Consider the following 12946-nt stretch of genomic DNA (forward strand, 5'->3'; position numbering starts at 1 on the left):
GGAACTGTGTGTAGCTGAGGGGGACCTTGAGTCTCTGATCATTGGAGGATGGGCATCCAGCATTGTACCCAGCTCACAAAGTGCCGGGGATCAAACCTAGGGCCTCGTGTGTACGTGTAAGTGCTACCCCTGAGCGGGATAACCTGTCCTGCTCAGTGTTTATTACACCTCCTCTCTGACATTCCAGAACCTGTTTTGTGTCCCCCACAGGGTTACCCCCTTTCTGGCCTTAGCCTTCCCCATGGTCCCTGGCCTTGCGCTTCCATTCTTTGACCCACTGAGCAGGCCATGCATCCTTCCCATACTGATCACACGGGGAAGCCGGTGGGACAGGCACCATCACTGGGCCCAGCACCTGGTGTCTCTCTGGGCTCTTCACTCTATGCCTCTCCTGCCTCTCTGTCACTGGGAGAGGAAGCCGAGCCTGAGGATTGAGAACACTCATTTTAGACAGTTCTAGGCTCTCGTTCTGAGGCCCCCACAGGGCAGGCATCTGAGCTGCTGCGCCCGAGTAGTGGTTCTCGGCTTCCTCAAGCAGTGGAAGAAGGCTCTGGAGTGAAGGTGCGGTGGCCTCTGCCACTGTCACCCCACATGGGCCTTGCTCTGTGTCCCCTCCGTCCCTCTGAGACTCTGCCCCGTGCCCACCCTTCCTGGAAACAGTTATATTTTTAGCTCTCTGACTGGGCTTCCCTAGGCTTTTGCGGCCGATGTCTCTCTTCATTGTGTCTCAGGGGTGCAGTTTAAAAATTCAATCCAGACAACGTGATCAGCACGACGGCTCATTTACTCTGCCCCGAGAGAAAGGCAGAGGGGGAGAGAAGAGAAGCTGGTTCCTCTCAAACCTTTTGTGAGCCCCATGGTTGGGGGGGGGGGATTCCAGGTTGTGGGCTCCGTCGCACCCAAATGGGCCATGTGTGGGTCACAGCTTAAGTCTCTAAGTTAAGGCAAGGCCAAGGTTTGCCAGAAGATGCTGGGAATTTACCTGGCCAGGATCACATCCTGGCACTTTTAATCACTTGCTGTGTGCCCTGACAGGTTGGCTTGACTCTGAGCCTCTGCTTTCGCCCAGGGCCAACAGATAACCTCTGATAGTCTGTTGATCTAGTGAGACCACATAAAACAGATACAGATCAGGTAATTAAGCGGATGACTTCCTTCCTGAGTGCTGTCTCTGGGGCTCCCCAGTTGCCCCCACCATCATTTCCCAATCCTGTTGCCCCTGATTATGCCCCACCCCATCCCCCACTCCCTAAACTTGGGAGCGCCCAGGGGAATCTGGTCAGCCATGGTGGGACCCCACTGCTATGGATCTCCTGGCCTCCCTGGGGTGCTGTGCGAGGGCTTCCCAAGAAGACGGAGGGCAGAGGAAGCACCCTGCCATCTATACTGGTTTCTGGAAGGAGCATTGGGACTGTGGACTCCAGGCCAGCCCCAGGCTGGACCCCTGGGTCTATCCTACCCTGGCTACTTACACCACTCCCATTACCACGGACTCCGAACAATATCCCCAGGCTGCTCAGCTGTCCTGAAGCTGCCTCCATCCAGGTGTGAGACAGGCAGCAGTTCCAGCTTCTCAGTTGTCTAGGATGGGACCCATCCTTTCCTCAGAGTGGCGCTGCCCCTCCCCCCCAGAGGCCCTTAAGCATGGATTTCACTTTCCCCTGTGTGTATTGGGCACTCCTACCAGCCCTGTCTATCATACTACCCTGTGGGGGTTTCCGTCTCTCTGTGACATTGGCCCAGCTGCTTTGAAGGGCAGAGGTCCCCCAGAGTGTTCAGCGGACTTGTTACATTACTTTTAAGGGTTGTTGGGATTCTCTGTGAACTCCCACCTGGAGCCATGTCTCCAGCCACCAGCCTGACCCCATAAGGCGGTTCTCAGAGCAGAGTCTCCCTGGCCTTTATGAGAGCAAGCTATAGAGCCCCTATCACAGCCCCCACTCGTGAGAGATGAAGCTGGGTGCTGCCAGGCGGGGCCCAAGCTGTGTGGCAATCTGCTCATCTCCCATGGGGCCCTGGTGCCGTCTGCTGAGTGCGGGTGGTGGGGCTGCGACGGGAGCCCACATGTCCCTGGCTGATCGTCGGGAGGCCCACACAGCACCAGAGCTCTGTGTACCCTCCATCGCAGTACACCTGGGGCCTTGGGCCGCCTGTTTCCCAGGAAGCACATGGCGGAAGAGCCGTCTTATACCTGGCTGTTCGCCACTTTGTCATCTGTGGGGAACAGGGTGACAAAGGTAGCTTACAGTGGTTAAGCTTCTGATTAGACATCCCCTGTGCTCTGAGCTTTCCGGAAGTCTTTGCCGCCTGCCAGGCCTCATAACCAAGGGGCATCAAGTTACCGTGGGTGGTGGGTGAAACCCATACCCAGCCCCTTAGAGGCAGAGGCTGGGGACCATCCCTCTGTGTTTGGAATCCGAGAGCCCCCACCTGCCTGCGTGTCTGCTACAGGGTGGGCTGGGTGCGGGCCTAGGCACACCCTGTATGCATCTCCCTGAAGTCTGCCTCTTTCAAAGAAAACAACCAAACAAATGGCCTGCCTGGCATGCCTGCCTGCCTGCCTGTCAGTCTGCGGCTGGCAAGGTGGAGGAGTCTCCGCGGGTGTCTGGAGCCCCATCTGCCTGTGGCTCAGGTGTGAGCAGCAGGGCTGGCTAATGTGGAGGAGAGAGACCAGGAAGGGGAGGGAGAGCCATCCAAAGAGTCCAGAGCCACAGCTGGCCCGGAGGTGACCGGAGGCAAGCAGGGTATGAGCATCAGGATGACAGTCCATCTCCTTACTGTTTCTATTCCCCACCCCCACGATCTTCACGGTGTCCCAACATGGCGGCAGTGGGGCAGAGCCCAGCCCGAAGGATCCTCACTGGCTCCTGCAGCTTCATTTTCTTAGGACCGGTGCTGTGGTGGTTGGTCATGTTCTTTGCCCGTTAGGTAGCCCTGGAAAGTTAGTTCCTCTCAAATCACAGCCCTTTCCTGATTGCTGACTAGGGTTTAAACGGCACCGCCACCAGCCCCCCCTTCCCTCACAGACGGCCACTGAGGCCACCCAGCCTCAGGGCTTGTGACATGCATGAAGACCTGCTGTCAGAGCAGGAGAGGCCTGTCTGGCAGCATATGGCCACCCTGTGGTTCCTTTTGACCGTCTCCTCACAGCTGTATATCATGTTCGATGTTTCCTCCAGAGCTCTCTGCTGCACGCCTGGCTATCTGTGCCCCACTCTGAGGCTCCAGAGGGCTTTCCTGCCTGGTGCTTGTCACTCTGCCCTTGGTCCTAGGTTCTTCGCTGCCAGCACTCATGTTGCCCAGGTAGCAGCTGAAGGTAGTCTTGGTCAGGTTTTACTTCTTGTTCCTTGACACCCACCCCCACAGCTAACTGGTGGGAGGTCACTCAAGTTGGCAGGGAGGGGAGGGACAGCCCCTGAGATGCCGGACCACTTCTGCCAGCAGAGACATCGGATAGTCCGTACAGATGTCCAGACCTGAGTTCACATTTCTAGAACCTGTGTAGGAGGCAGAGATGGAAGGGCCCCTAGGTAAGCTAGCCATTCCAGTTGAGTTCTGGGTTCAGTGAGAGACTCAGTAAATACATACAGGCAGAGCAGTTAAAGAAGGCACCTGAAACCATTTCACACACACACACACACACACACAGAGGAAAAGAGGCCATGCAGGTAATGTCAGCAACTGTCTGTGTGGTCCTGTTCATATCTACGCCAGCTGGCTAACACCACCCAAGCGCTTGCCTTTGGGGGTCTCGGCTCTTAGTAACACAGGCTGCCCAAAGGCCCTTGGCCTCACTGTGGGGTGTGGGGTCAGTCAGCAAAGGTGACGCAGGCACCTTCCACCTCTTCATCTGCAGGCCCGGCCCCGGCTCTCTGACCCACTCCGCCATTCTGACTGAATAGCTTCAGTTAATTACAGCGATGGCGATGGCGGACCTGCCTGCTCTGGCAGCACGCAGCGAGAGAGCACAGGGCCGGGAGCCAGGCGCCAGCCTCACTAATTGGCAGCGCCTTGTGAGGTATTGATCCCAAGGCTCTCGCTGGTGAGCGCTGGCCTCTGCCTTCCACCTCCGATGGGATTAGGCCGCTAATTGTCCATGGCCAGCCTCATCCTCTCTGAGCCAGCCCCACACTAGTCTCTTGCTGGGCCAGGCTATGCCAGCATGGGAAGGAGCAGAGTGGGGCCAGCTGAGCTTAGAGGTTGCCCCTCATACAAACTGGGGTTCAGAGGAGCTAGGAGGTCCCTGCTTACTGACCTGAGACATCTGATCCTCCCTGAGGAGTGTCATTTCTGCTACCTATCCCAGCCCCTCAGCAGGTGCCCAGAGGCCTCAATGGTGGCCCAGCATCTGCAGGCACCTGGATAATGTGAGAGACAGCCTCTGCTTTAGCGGGTGGTGGCCTTCTGCGTGTGCAAATGTTAGCTGTCTTTTACTCCCGTGTGCAGACGACACATTCCTTGCCCTTGTGTTAGTGTCTGTGCAGAGTGAGGGAGCTGCTGTTCACAGTAGCCGTCAGGCAGGGCCGGGCAACTGTCGGTTGGCTGAAGAATTGGTGACTAGTCCCCCTCAGTGAAGGTCAGCAACTCTGAGGTACAGATGGAGTTCTGGTCTAGGAAACACCTCAACAGAGGGGGCCAGGGAATGCCCAGACCCCGCAGAGCTGCACACAGACTGCTGGATGTCAGGGGCAGGGCGGGCATGGCTGAAGATTATAAAAATGTTCCCAAGCGGATGGTAGCGATTGAATGGGAACCGACTCTGCTGAGGTGGCTCTGCCTTTCACCCCAGGGCTCAAAAGGCTAGGGCAGGAGGATTGCCATGAGTCCAGACCAGGCAGGGTTCCAGAGTGAGATCTGCCCCTAAAAGAAGGGGCGGAGGGGCAGGAGTTGCTAGGGAGATGATTCAGTCAGTAAAATGCTCGAGCCCTAGCACGTACCTGTTTGAAAGGCAGGCATGGTATCATCTGCTCCCAATCACACAGCAGGGAAATGAGGACACATGAAGCCCTAGGGCCCCCTGGTCGTTCTGTTCTGTCTAGTCTGACTTGAGCTTCAGGCCGGCGAGAGAGCCTGTCTTAGAAACAGTACACAGTGCCCCGAGGACTGCACCCAAGGATGTAGTTTGGCCTCTGCATGGACGTTTGCACACACGTGCACCTGCACGCACAGGTTTCCGCATACACAGAAATTGATAACATATTAGACGTATGCATCATAACCATGGCTCTCCTGGGAGGACTGTGGCACACCTGAGCAGATTGCTGTTTTAGGCGTTAGAGGATTCCTAAAAATAATTTGAAAGTGACTAAATTTTTCGCCTGTCGTGGAAACAAACTGATTTGTCAGTTCTGGGCCAGCTTGCACTGTATAGTAAGACCCTGTCTGAAAAGTTGGGCCCCTGCCTTTCTGCCCCCCAGGAACTGTGTTCCACCCTCTGAGGGTCTGTCTCTGAGCAAAGAGGTTGTATCCTGCTTGACTCTTTCTGTTCTTGTCCTCTCCTGAATGTGGCTCAGGGCCTTGTCGGGACATTCCAGTATAGAATAGGCAGGGCTGGGACTTGGTAGCCCAGGGCTGCGGGCATGCATGCATCATATGAGACTGCATGGACTTTCTCAGGGGTGTTTGGTTGACAAGAGCCCTCCCTTTTGGACACATACGAGAGCTGGCATTGCAGCCATAGGGCGTGGCTTTCTGGCCCTTTGTCCTGCTCAGCTGCACAGAGGGATGCCCTCCTACTGAATCCAGGAAGATGTAGGATGCCAAGCCCTCCCCAGCTCATGAGTGGTAGCTCGCTGATGGTAGCCAAGGTTCTTGCTCAGTCCCCAGGCCTGGCTGCACCAACCTGTAGCTTGCCTATGTCAGATCTCAGAAGCTGTCCTCCCAAGCCAGTGTGTCTCTAAGCCCAGCTGCCTTCCTCTGCTGCTGCTGCTCTGCTTCCGACTGTCACTGTGCTGGGTTCACACTGCCCAGCCTTGGGATTGGCTCCGCCTGCTTGGGACTGCAGAGTTCTCAGGTCATAGACAGCGGGTCCATCAACTATTTGAGAACCGAGAGTCCCTTCCCTAAGCTTCAGGCAATGAGGCCTCATTGCTGAGGTCAGGCCCTGATAGGTAGTCTGTGAGCAAGAGGTGTGCTTGGCTGGAACCACTTAGGGGTTGTGCTGCACAATTACACAAGTTACATAAGGGTCTCGGCCGTCAAGAGTCCAGCGCCATGTTTCCCCAAGTGGCAGGATTGTCCCGGGAAAGAGGGGGCTGTGTTAGTAACTGAGATCATTCCTGACTATCAAGTCCTGCCAGAACCAACACCCCAAGAACTAAGCTGCCCCCGCCTACCTGCCTCTTCCCTTTTGCTGCTGGGGTTGTTTGGGAACGAGAGCACAGTGCTTCTTCTCTGGGATGATTGGGCTGTTCTGGATATAGTAGTATTCACTCAATATGGTGGTTAATGACATCTCAGATTTTTATTTTTAAAGGTTTATTGTATGTAAGTACACTGTAGCTGTGTTCAGATCTCATTACAGATGGTTGTGAGCCACCATGTGGTTGCTGGGATTTGAACTCAGGACCTCCAGAAGAGCAGTCAGTGCTCTTAACCACTGAGCCATCTCACCAGCCCATCTCAGATTTTTAAATGTAAAAATAGCTGTCCACCTCCACGCCTGAGAGGCAGTTTGACAAGGGAGGCCAGCAAAGCTGGCCACAGAATGGCTGCCGGTCCTTCCCTGTCTGGCTGCTCTTGGGCCTCACTCCCCGTGAGCATACTGGAATGGCAAAAGCATGGATGCATTGGGTGTCGGTGACATGCACAGCCCCTGAGCTTCTGTGTTCTCTTTCCACAGGGTCTTCACTGAGCAGCGAGTCATCTCCAGTGTCCTCTCCAGCCACCAACCATAGCTCTCCAGCTAGCACGCCCAAGCGAGTGCCCATGGGCCCCATCATCGTCCCTCCCGGGGGTCACAGTGTCCCCAGCACTCCTCCGGTGGTTACGATTGCCCCCACCAAAACTGTCAATGGAGTCTGGAGAAGCGAGAGCCGCCAGGTGAGTGGCGCCGCCCAGAGTGGGCATAGTGGGGGTAATGGGGAGGTGTGTATGTGTGTGTTTGTGTGTCTCTGTCCCTGCAGGCAGTTTTCTGTCCACAGCTCTGTTGGGAACTTGAGGTTAGGAGTGAGGTTGGCCTCTCACCTTGGACCTCAGACTCTTCTGCGAGGTGGGCTTGATACACACATACACCCAGTACTGGAAGATGCTGGGATTAAGGTAATCCTTGCATTAGGCTTGTGACAGTACCACAGACACAGTTGCTTGGTTTAGGGGGCCAGAAGCCTCCCTAAGCCTGAGGAGGGGAGGGGAGGGGAAGGATTGCCGAGGCTCTCCTGCCAAGGACTGCCCCTTTACTTTTAGATGGTGTCTTATTGTGTCCTCTGGGGGCCTTGGCGGTAATCACTTCTTCAGGGGTCTACAGAGACAGATTGACCCAGAGGCACCAGGTTGAGATAGACAAGACTATAAAATGCCTGAGGTGGTATCTGAGCCTTGGGTCTCTGGGTAGACAATAGCTGTCACTGCTTTGGAGAGGGGTAGAGGCAGAACTGTAGGCCAACTCTATAGTCCCTGATCCCAGCACGAGGGATCTTGTGTCTGCAGCCTCCAGCTAACCGTACACTAACCTGACTGGACTGGAACGGAGGAGCCTGTGCCCAGAGCTTCTTCCCCTGTACTGCTGGGCCTTCCACCGGCCTGGCGCCCACCCTGAGGGGATCTTGCTAATTAAGAGCCGCCCTCAGCTGTGGCTTTCCCTGGATTCTCCAACCCCATTCCCAGAGGGTTTGTACTGCTAGGAAGTACTAATTAAACCACAAAGATGGAAGGGAGGAGGGGAGGATAGGCAGGGTGTGAGCTTCATCTGCCCTGCCAGTCTGATTGGTGTCCCTGGTCCCCAGTAAAGTGCTTGGAGCATCCACCAGGTTCCTGACTGAAGCTTGGGGGGGCCAGGCTTGGAACATTCCTCCTGTGGCTGAAGTCACACTTAACCCTGGGAAGCCTGTCTATGAGATTCTGTCATCGAATCTCGGCTCAGAGAAGCCTAGACCCATCCTGTCCTGGCTTTAAGAGAAGTCAGAGAAGTTGTCACCACCATCTCCTGTCTGTGGACTCCTCCCAGAGCTTAGCTTTGACCTCAGACAATGAGTCAGCTGATACAAACCCCCATAGAGCTTCCCTTCCCTGCCTGGACAACCAGCTTGCCTGGTGACTGGCTGGCTCTGGCTTTGCTCCTGAGAGAGAAGCTCGTAGGAGGTCACTTCCTGTTCCTGCCTTGGGCCGGGAGCTTCCGCTGGCCCATGTCCAAGACACCTCATGCATGTCCCCCTTGGAGAACGAGGAGGTTCCAAGTGCCTCTGCCTTGTGACTCCTTTGCCCGGAGCCTGTCACCATCCTCAGAGGATCCACACTGCCTCAGAAACATTTAGTAACCCAGAGAAGGCCATGATGGCTCCGCTCCAGCAGTTCGTGCTGCGGTTAACGAGACCTGCTCGCCACCAGGGAGGCCGCCAAGCACAGTGGATGATGCTCAGAGCTCAGCAGAGAGTTTAATCCTTTCCAGGAGGGCGGGAGGATGTGCTCTCCCTGTAGTGTGGCCGTGAGTCACTAGGGGACTCTGGAGGCCCCATCCACTGTTGGGAGTCAAGGCAGGCCATGGCTCCAGGGCCCTTCTCAGGGTGACCAGGCAGTGAAAGCCTCGGGAGAGATGAATGAAGAATGGTCTATTTTGAAGCTAACGGGCAAGTCCCACTTGCCCAGCTGTGGAGACCTTGCTCTAATCACTGGAGAATGACAGCTCCCTCCTCTTCAGCCGCTGCGTTTCATGGATGCAGCTGTGTTGAGCAGCTCTGCAGACATATCTTGTCTGCCACAGCCGCTGCCAGGGGGTGCCTTGAGGCAGCCACCGCGCCTGGGCTTTTTCTTTCCTCGTCACCCAGGCAGCACCCTAGCCCACAAATGACCTATTTCCCTGGTGTCTGGCTCAAGTTTAACCAGGCTCTAGTCAGGCCGCAGATCCATGGAGTGGGGCATACTGTCCGTGCTCCCCCCCCCCCCCCAGTGGCTCGATGGCCATTTTTTTAGTCTCCTTGTTCGTCCTGGTGTGGGTGAGATGTGTGCCTCCCCCAGCCCCCACCTTTATGATACTGTGTGAATGTTCCTCCTGAGGAGGGTAGGTCAGAGGTCATGAACCCGTGAGGACCCCACAAGGGAAGGAGACAGCCTGCTGCTGCACTCGGGGAAGGAAACAGATGTTGCTGCTCATTAAAAATTCAATCAGCAGCCTGTCTCCCTCAATTAATCGTGGCTGGCTGTCTGTGGGGAGCAGGAGGGCTTGTGGTAGGCTCTGTGCGTGCGTGGAGGCAGGGAGGTACTGAGGTAAGCTGCGCACACAGGGTTAAGTGGCGGTCCAGCAGGGACCCCTCCCCCCTCGGGACTTACATATGCTTCAGTGATGTTAGCTGACCCCAGGGGTGTCACCACCGGCTTAGATAGCTACAAGGAGACAAGTCCAGGAAGGGCTGGCAGGGCTGTCCTCCAGGGACAGTCAGTGTTACTATGCTGGCTACCATGTGCCTTTCAGGCACACCATGGGTTCAGCCCGTGTCAGCCAGAGGACCTCGTGTCTCTAGTGAGTACCGCTGTCTGCTTGTGCTGGGCCTCTCCTGCAGCCTTTAGGGAAGAACCTCAAAGTGATACCAGGGGGCTCCTGGGTCTCAGTCTCCCCTCGGCCCACGGTGGCTCCCTGACGGTGGTGTTCCCATTGGTGTCTCTCTGCCTTGCCGTGAGGATTCCTCCCTAGTCACAGGTGACGGGCAGGCAGGGCTGTTCAGTCTGGTTTCTCCAGGCTGTGTGCTGCTGCAGCTACACAGAAAGTCTGAGGCTGCCTCTCCCCAGCCCCAACCCAGCCCTACTGCCGCCTCTCAATTCCTGCCTGAAGGGAGCCTCTCCTGGGGTCCCAAAGCCTACATATGTGCAAGGGTGTCCCCACGTAGGTCCAGCAAATTGCCAGCTGCTAGCAGTGTCCAGATAGCTGTGGGCACCGCTGTAATCTTGGGAGAAACTCTGTCCTGAGGTGCAGGTCCCCAGGGTGTGTATGTCCTGACTTCGATGACCACCCCATTATGCTTATAGGAAGTAGGGGTTCCCGCCCTGCAGTTCCTCTCAGATTCCTTATCTCGGGATTCAGCAGTCTGGTGTTTAAGGCTTCCCCAACATTGCTGAGTTCCTCTGGGAACTGAGCCAGGCCCATGTAGACCTTAGTCCAGACCTGCTCGTGGGATGCTTTCTCCCTAAAATACCTCTTTTATGCATTTTTGTTCCAAAAAAAATAGGGGGAAGATGTTCCTAGAATATGAGCTAAACACTGGCCTCTCTGAGGACCTGGCTGGCTCCCCAAGACCTAACTCTTTGTCTTCTTCCCACAGGACTCTGCCTCCCGAGGCAGCAGCAGTGGTCGGGAGCGGCTGCTGGTGGAGCCGCCTCTCGCCCAGGAAAAGGCAACCGGCCCAGCCATCCCCTCCCACCTGCTCAGCACCCCTTACCCCTTTGGCCTCTCCCCCGGCTCAGTTGTACAGGACTCCCGCTTCCAACCACTCAAGTGAGTGCCAGGCGGGGGTCAGGGAGGGCTTGGAGCGGCTCCAGACAGGCCTGAGTCTGCGCCAGGTAGATAGAGTGTTCTTAGCCTTTGTGGCCTGATCTGCCCTGAGGTCCTTGGCCCCATCCGAGCGTGTGGGCCACCCCATGCTGAGACTTAATCACTGTTGTAACCACATTTAAGCCCATCCTCTGGGTCTGGGGACAGAGAGCCACTGTAGCATCTGTATCCACTGGTGGGGAGCTTAAGGGACAGGTAGGTCTGAGGGGCAGGCAGCTTCCTGTCTGTGCAGCCTGGGCTTCATGCCAGGCTGTACCTCATTGAGAGGCAGGGCCGGAGCCTGATGGAAGGTGGAGTGGCAGGGGCAGCCTTGAGCTGCTGAGGGAGAGGGGCGAGTTACCTCTGCTCACCTGTTTCCCCTCCCATAGCCTCCAGCGGCCCGTGCACCATGTGGTGCCCCCCAGCACCGTGACTGAGGACTACCTGAGAAGCTTCCGGCCCTACCACACTGCTGAGGACCTCCGCATGTCCTCCTTGCCTCCGCTTGGCCTGGACCCAGCCACCGCAGCCTACTATCACCCCAGCTACCTGGCCCCACACCCGTTCCCCCACCCAGCCTTCAGGTGAGGCGGCCCACACACACACTGTCGCACTGTCCGAGTCTAGTCTGTTCTCAGCAAGACAGAACCTCTCAGGGCTTGGGGCCAGACACTCGAGGGAGACCTGGTCCGTCCCATATAGCTTTCCCCCAGCTCCGACTGGGTTGGGTCGAGTCCTGATGGATGGGCTCAGTACCACGTGCTGTTACTCCCCGATTCCCACTTCTCAGCATCCGCATCCCAGCAGCCAGTTCCCACTAACTTGTGTGTGTGTGTGTGTGTGGTACCCGGACAGTGTGATGGAGACCCCGGAGAGAGTCAGGCCATGCCCTCTTCCTGCAAAGCTCCTAGCCTGACTGGCCTCTTATCACAGTGGGTCACACCCGAGGTCTCTGCCTGCAGTCAGTCTTACCTTCTGCTCACTCACCCATGGTCCAGGAGGTCCTAGGCGCCTGTGTGGTCGGTTCCTTGTGGCCTCTGACCATGGACATCTTCTTTGCATACAGCCCCTGCTGTGCTGAGCCTGCGTGAGCATTGGACTCGCCTACCGGAGAAGCGCCCGCTCACCTATCTAGGTCTCAGCCTTTTTCCCACAGTGCTAGGGACTCACCTCAGGGCTTTGCATCTGCCAGGCCCCTGCCTCGGCACACACCTGTCCTACCTCTCTCTACAGGATGGATGACTCCTATTGCCTGTCAGCCTTACGGTCTCCATTCTACCCCATCCCCACCCCTGGCTCCCTGCCTCCACTGCACCCATCGGCGATGCACCTGCATCTCTCTGGTGTACGTTACCCTCCTGAGCTCTCCCACTCGTCCCTGGCAGCGCTGCACTCGGAGCGGATGTCCAGCCTCAGCGCAGAGAGGTAAGCTGTGTCTTCAACAGAGGGGAGGACAGTCGGCGGGGCCTGGCTCGGTGGTGGGGTGAGGATCTTCGTGTGGGTGAGAGGTGGAAAGCCTTGCGTATGACTGCCCTGCTTTGAGCTGGGGTGTGGACTTGCCCCTTCTGCACACTAGTGCACTGCCCTCTGCTTGTGCCCCCAGGTTGCAAATGGATGAGGAGCTTCGTCGAGAGAGAGAGCGGGAGCGGGAAAGGGAGCGGGAGCGGGAACGGGAGGCCGACCGAGAAAGGGAGAAGGAGCGGGAACGGGAGCAGCGGGAGAAGGAGCGAGAGAAGGAACGGGAACGGGAGCGGGAGCTGGAGAAGGAGCGGGAGCGGGAGCTGGAGCGCCAGCGGGAACAGCGGGCAAGAGAGAAGGAGCTGCTGGCTGCCAAGGCCTTGGAGCCCACCTTCCTGCCTGTGGCTGAGCTGCACGGACTCCGAGGCCACACCACCACCGAGGAGCGGCCCAAGGCCTCAGAGCAGCTGACTCCTACCCGAGCAGGTACTGAGCTCTGTGTGGAGGGAGAGGCCCATTGCTGGCGAGACTGGGAAGAGGTGTGCTGTGGCACCCTGGGTGGATACAGGATCCCAGAGATGCCCCCAGGACGGAAAGAGTCACTGGACAAGACACGGGGAAGGGAAGTTGCCATCACTGCTGGTGGAGCCTTGGTTAGTCTCTGCCCTTTGCCACGGTGATGGTGGACACCAGAGTCACACCACTGAGATACCCCCATCTGACTTTTTGTTCTGTGTCAGAGTTCTATTCTTTTTTCCATGAGAGGGTTTCTCTGTGTAGCCCTGGCTGTCCTGGAACTCACTCTGTAGA

General features: G+C 56.9%; 1 protein-coding gene across 10 annotated transcripts in view; it reads left to right on the forward strand.

The window, feature by feature from the left end:
• The window catches only part of Gse1 (Gse1 coiled-coil protein), a 361982-nt gene that overhangs the window by 335701 nt on the left and 13335 nt on the right, over positions 1-12946 (forward strand). For all 10 annotated transcript variants that reach the window (XM_076915970.1, XM_076915969.1, XM_076915971.1 and 7 more), the window contains 5 exons: positions 6842-7041; positions 10470-10642; positions 11068-11262; positions 11912-12103; positions 12282-12622. In XM_076915970.1, the coding sequence (XP_076772085.1) occupies positions 6842-7041; positions 10470-10642; positions 11068-11262; positions 11912-12103; positions 12282-12622 (1101 nt within the window). The remainder of the gene's footprint in view (positions 1-6841; positions 7042-10469; positions 10643-11067; positions 11263-11911; positions 12104-12281; positions 12623-12946) is intronic.

Source organism: Arvicanthis niloticus, chromosome 18, assembly GCF_011762505.2.
Source record: "Arvicanthis niloticus isolate mArvNil1 chromosome 18, mArvNil1.pat.X, whole genome shotgun sequence".
NCBI classification, from domain to species: Eukaryota; Metazoa; Chordata; class Mammalia; order Rodentia; family Muridae; genus Arvicanthis; species Arvicanthis niloticus.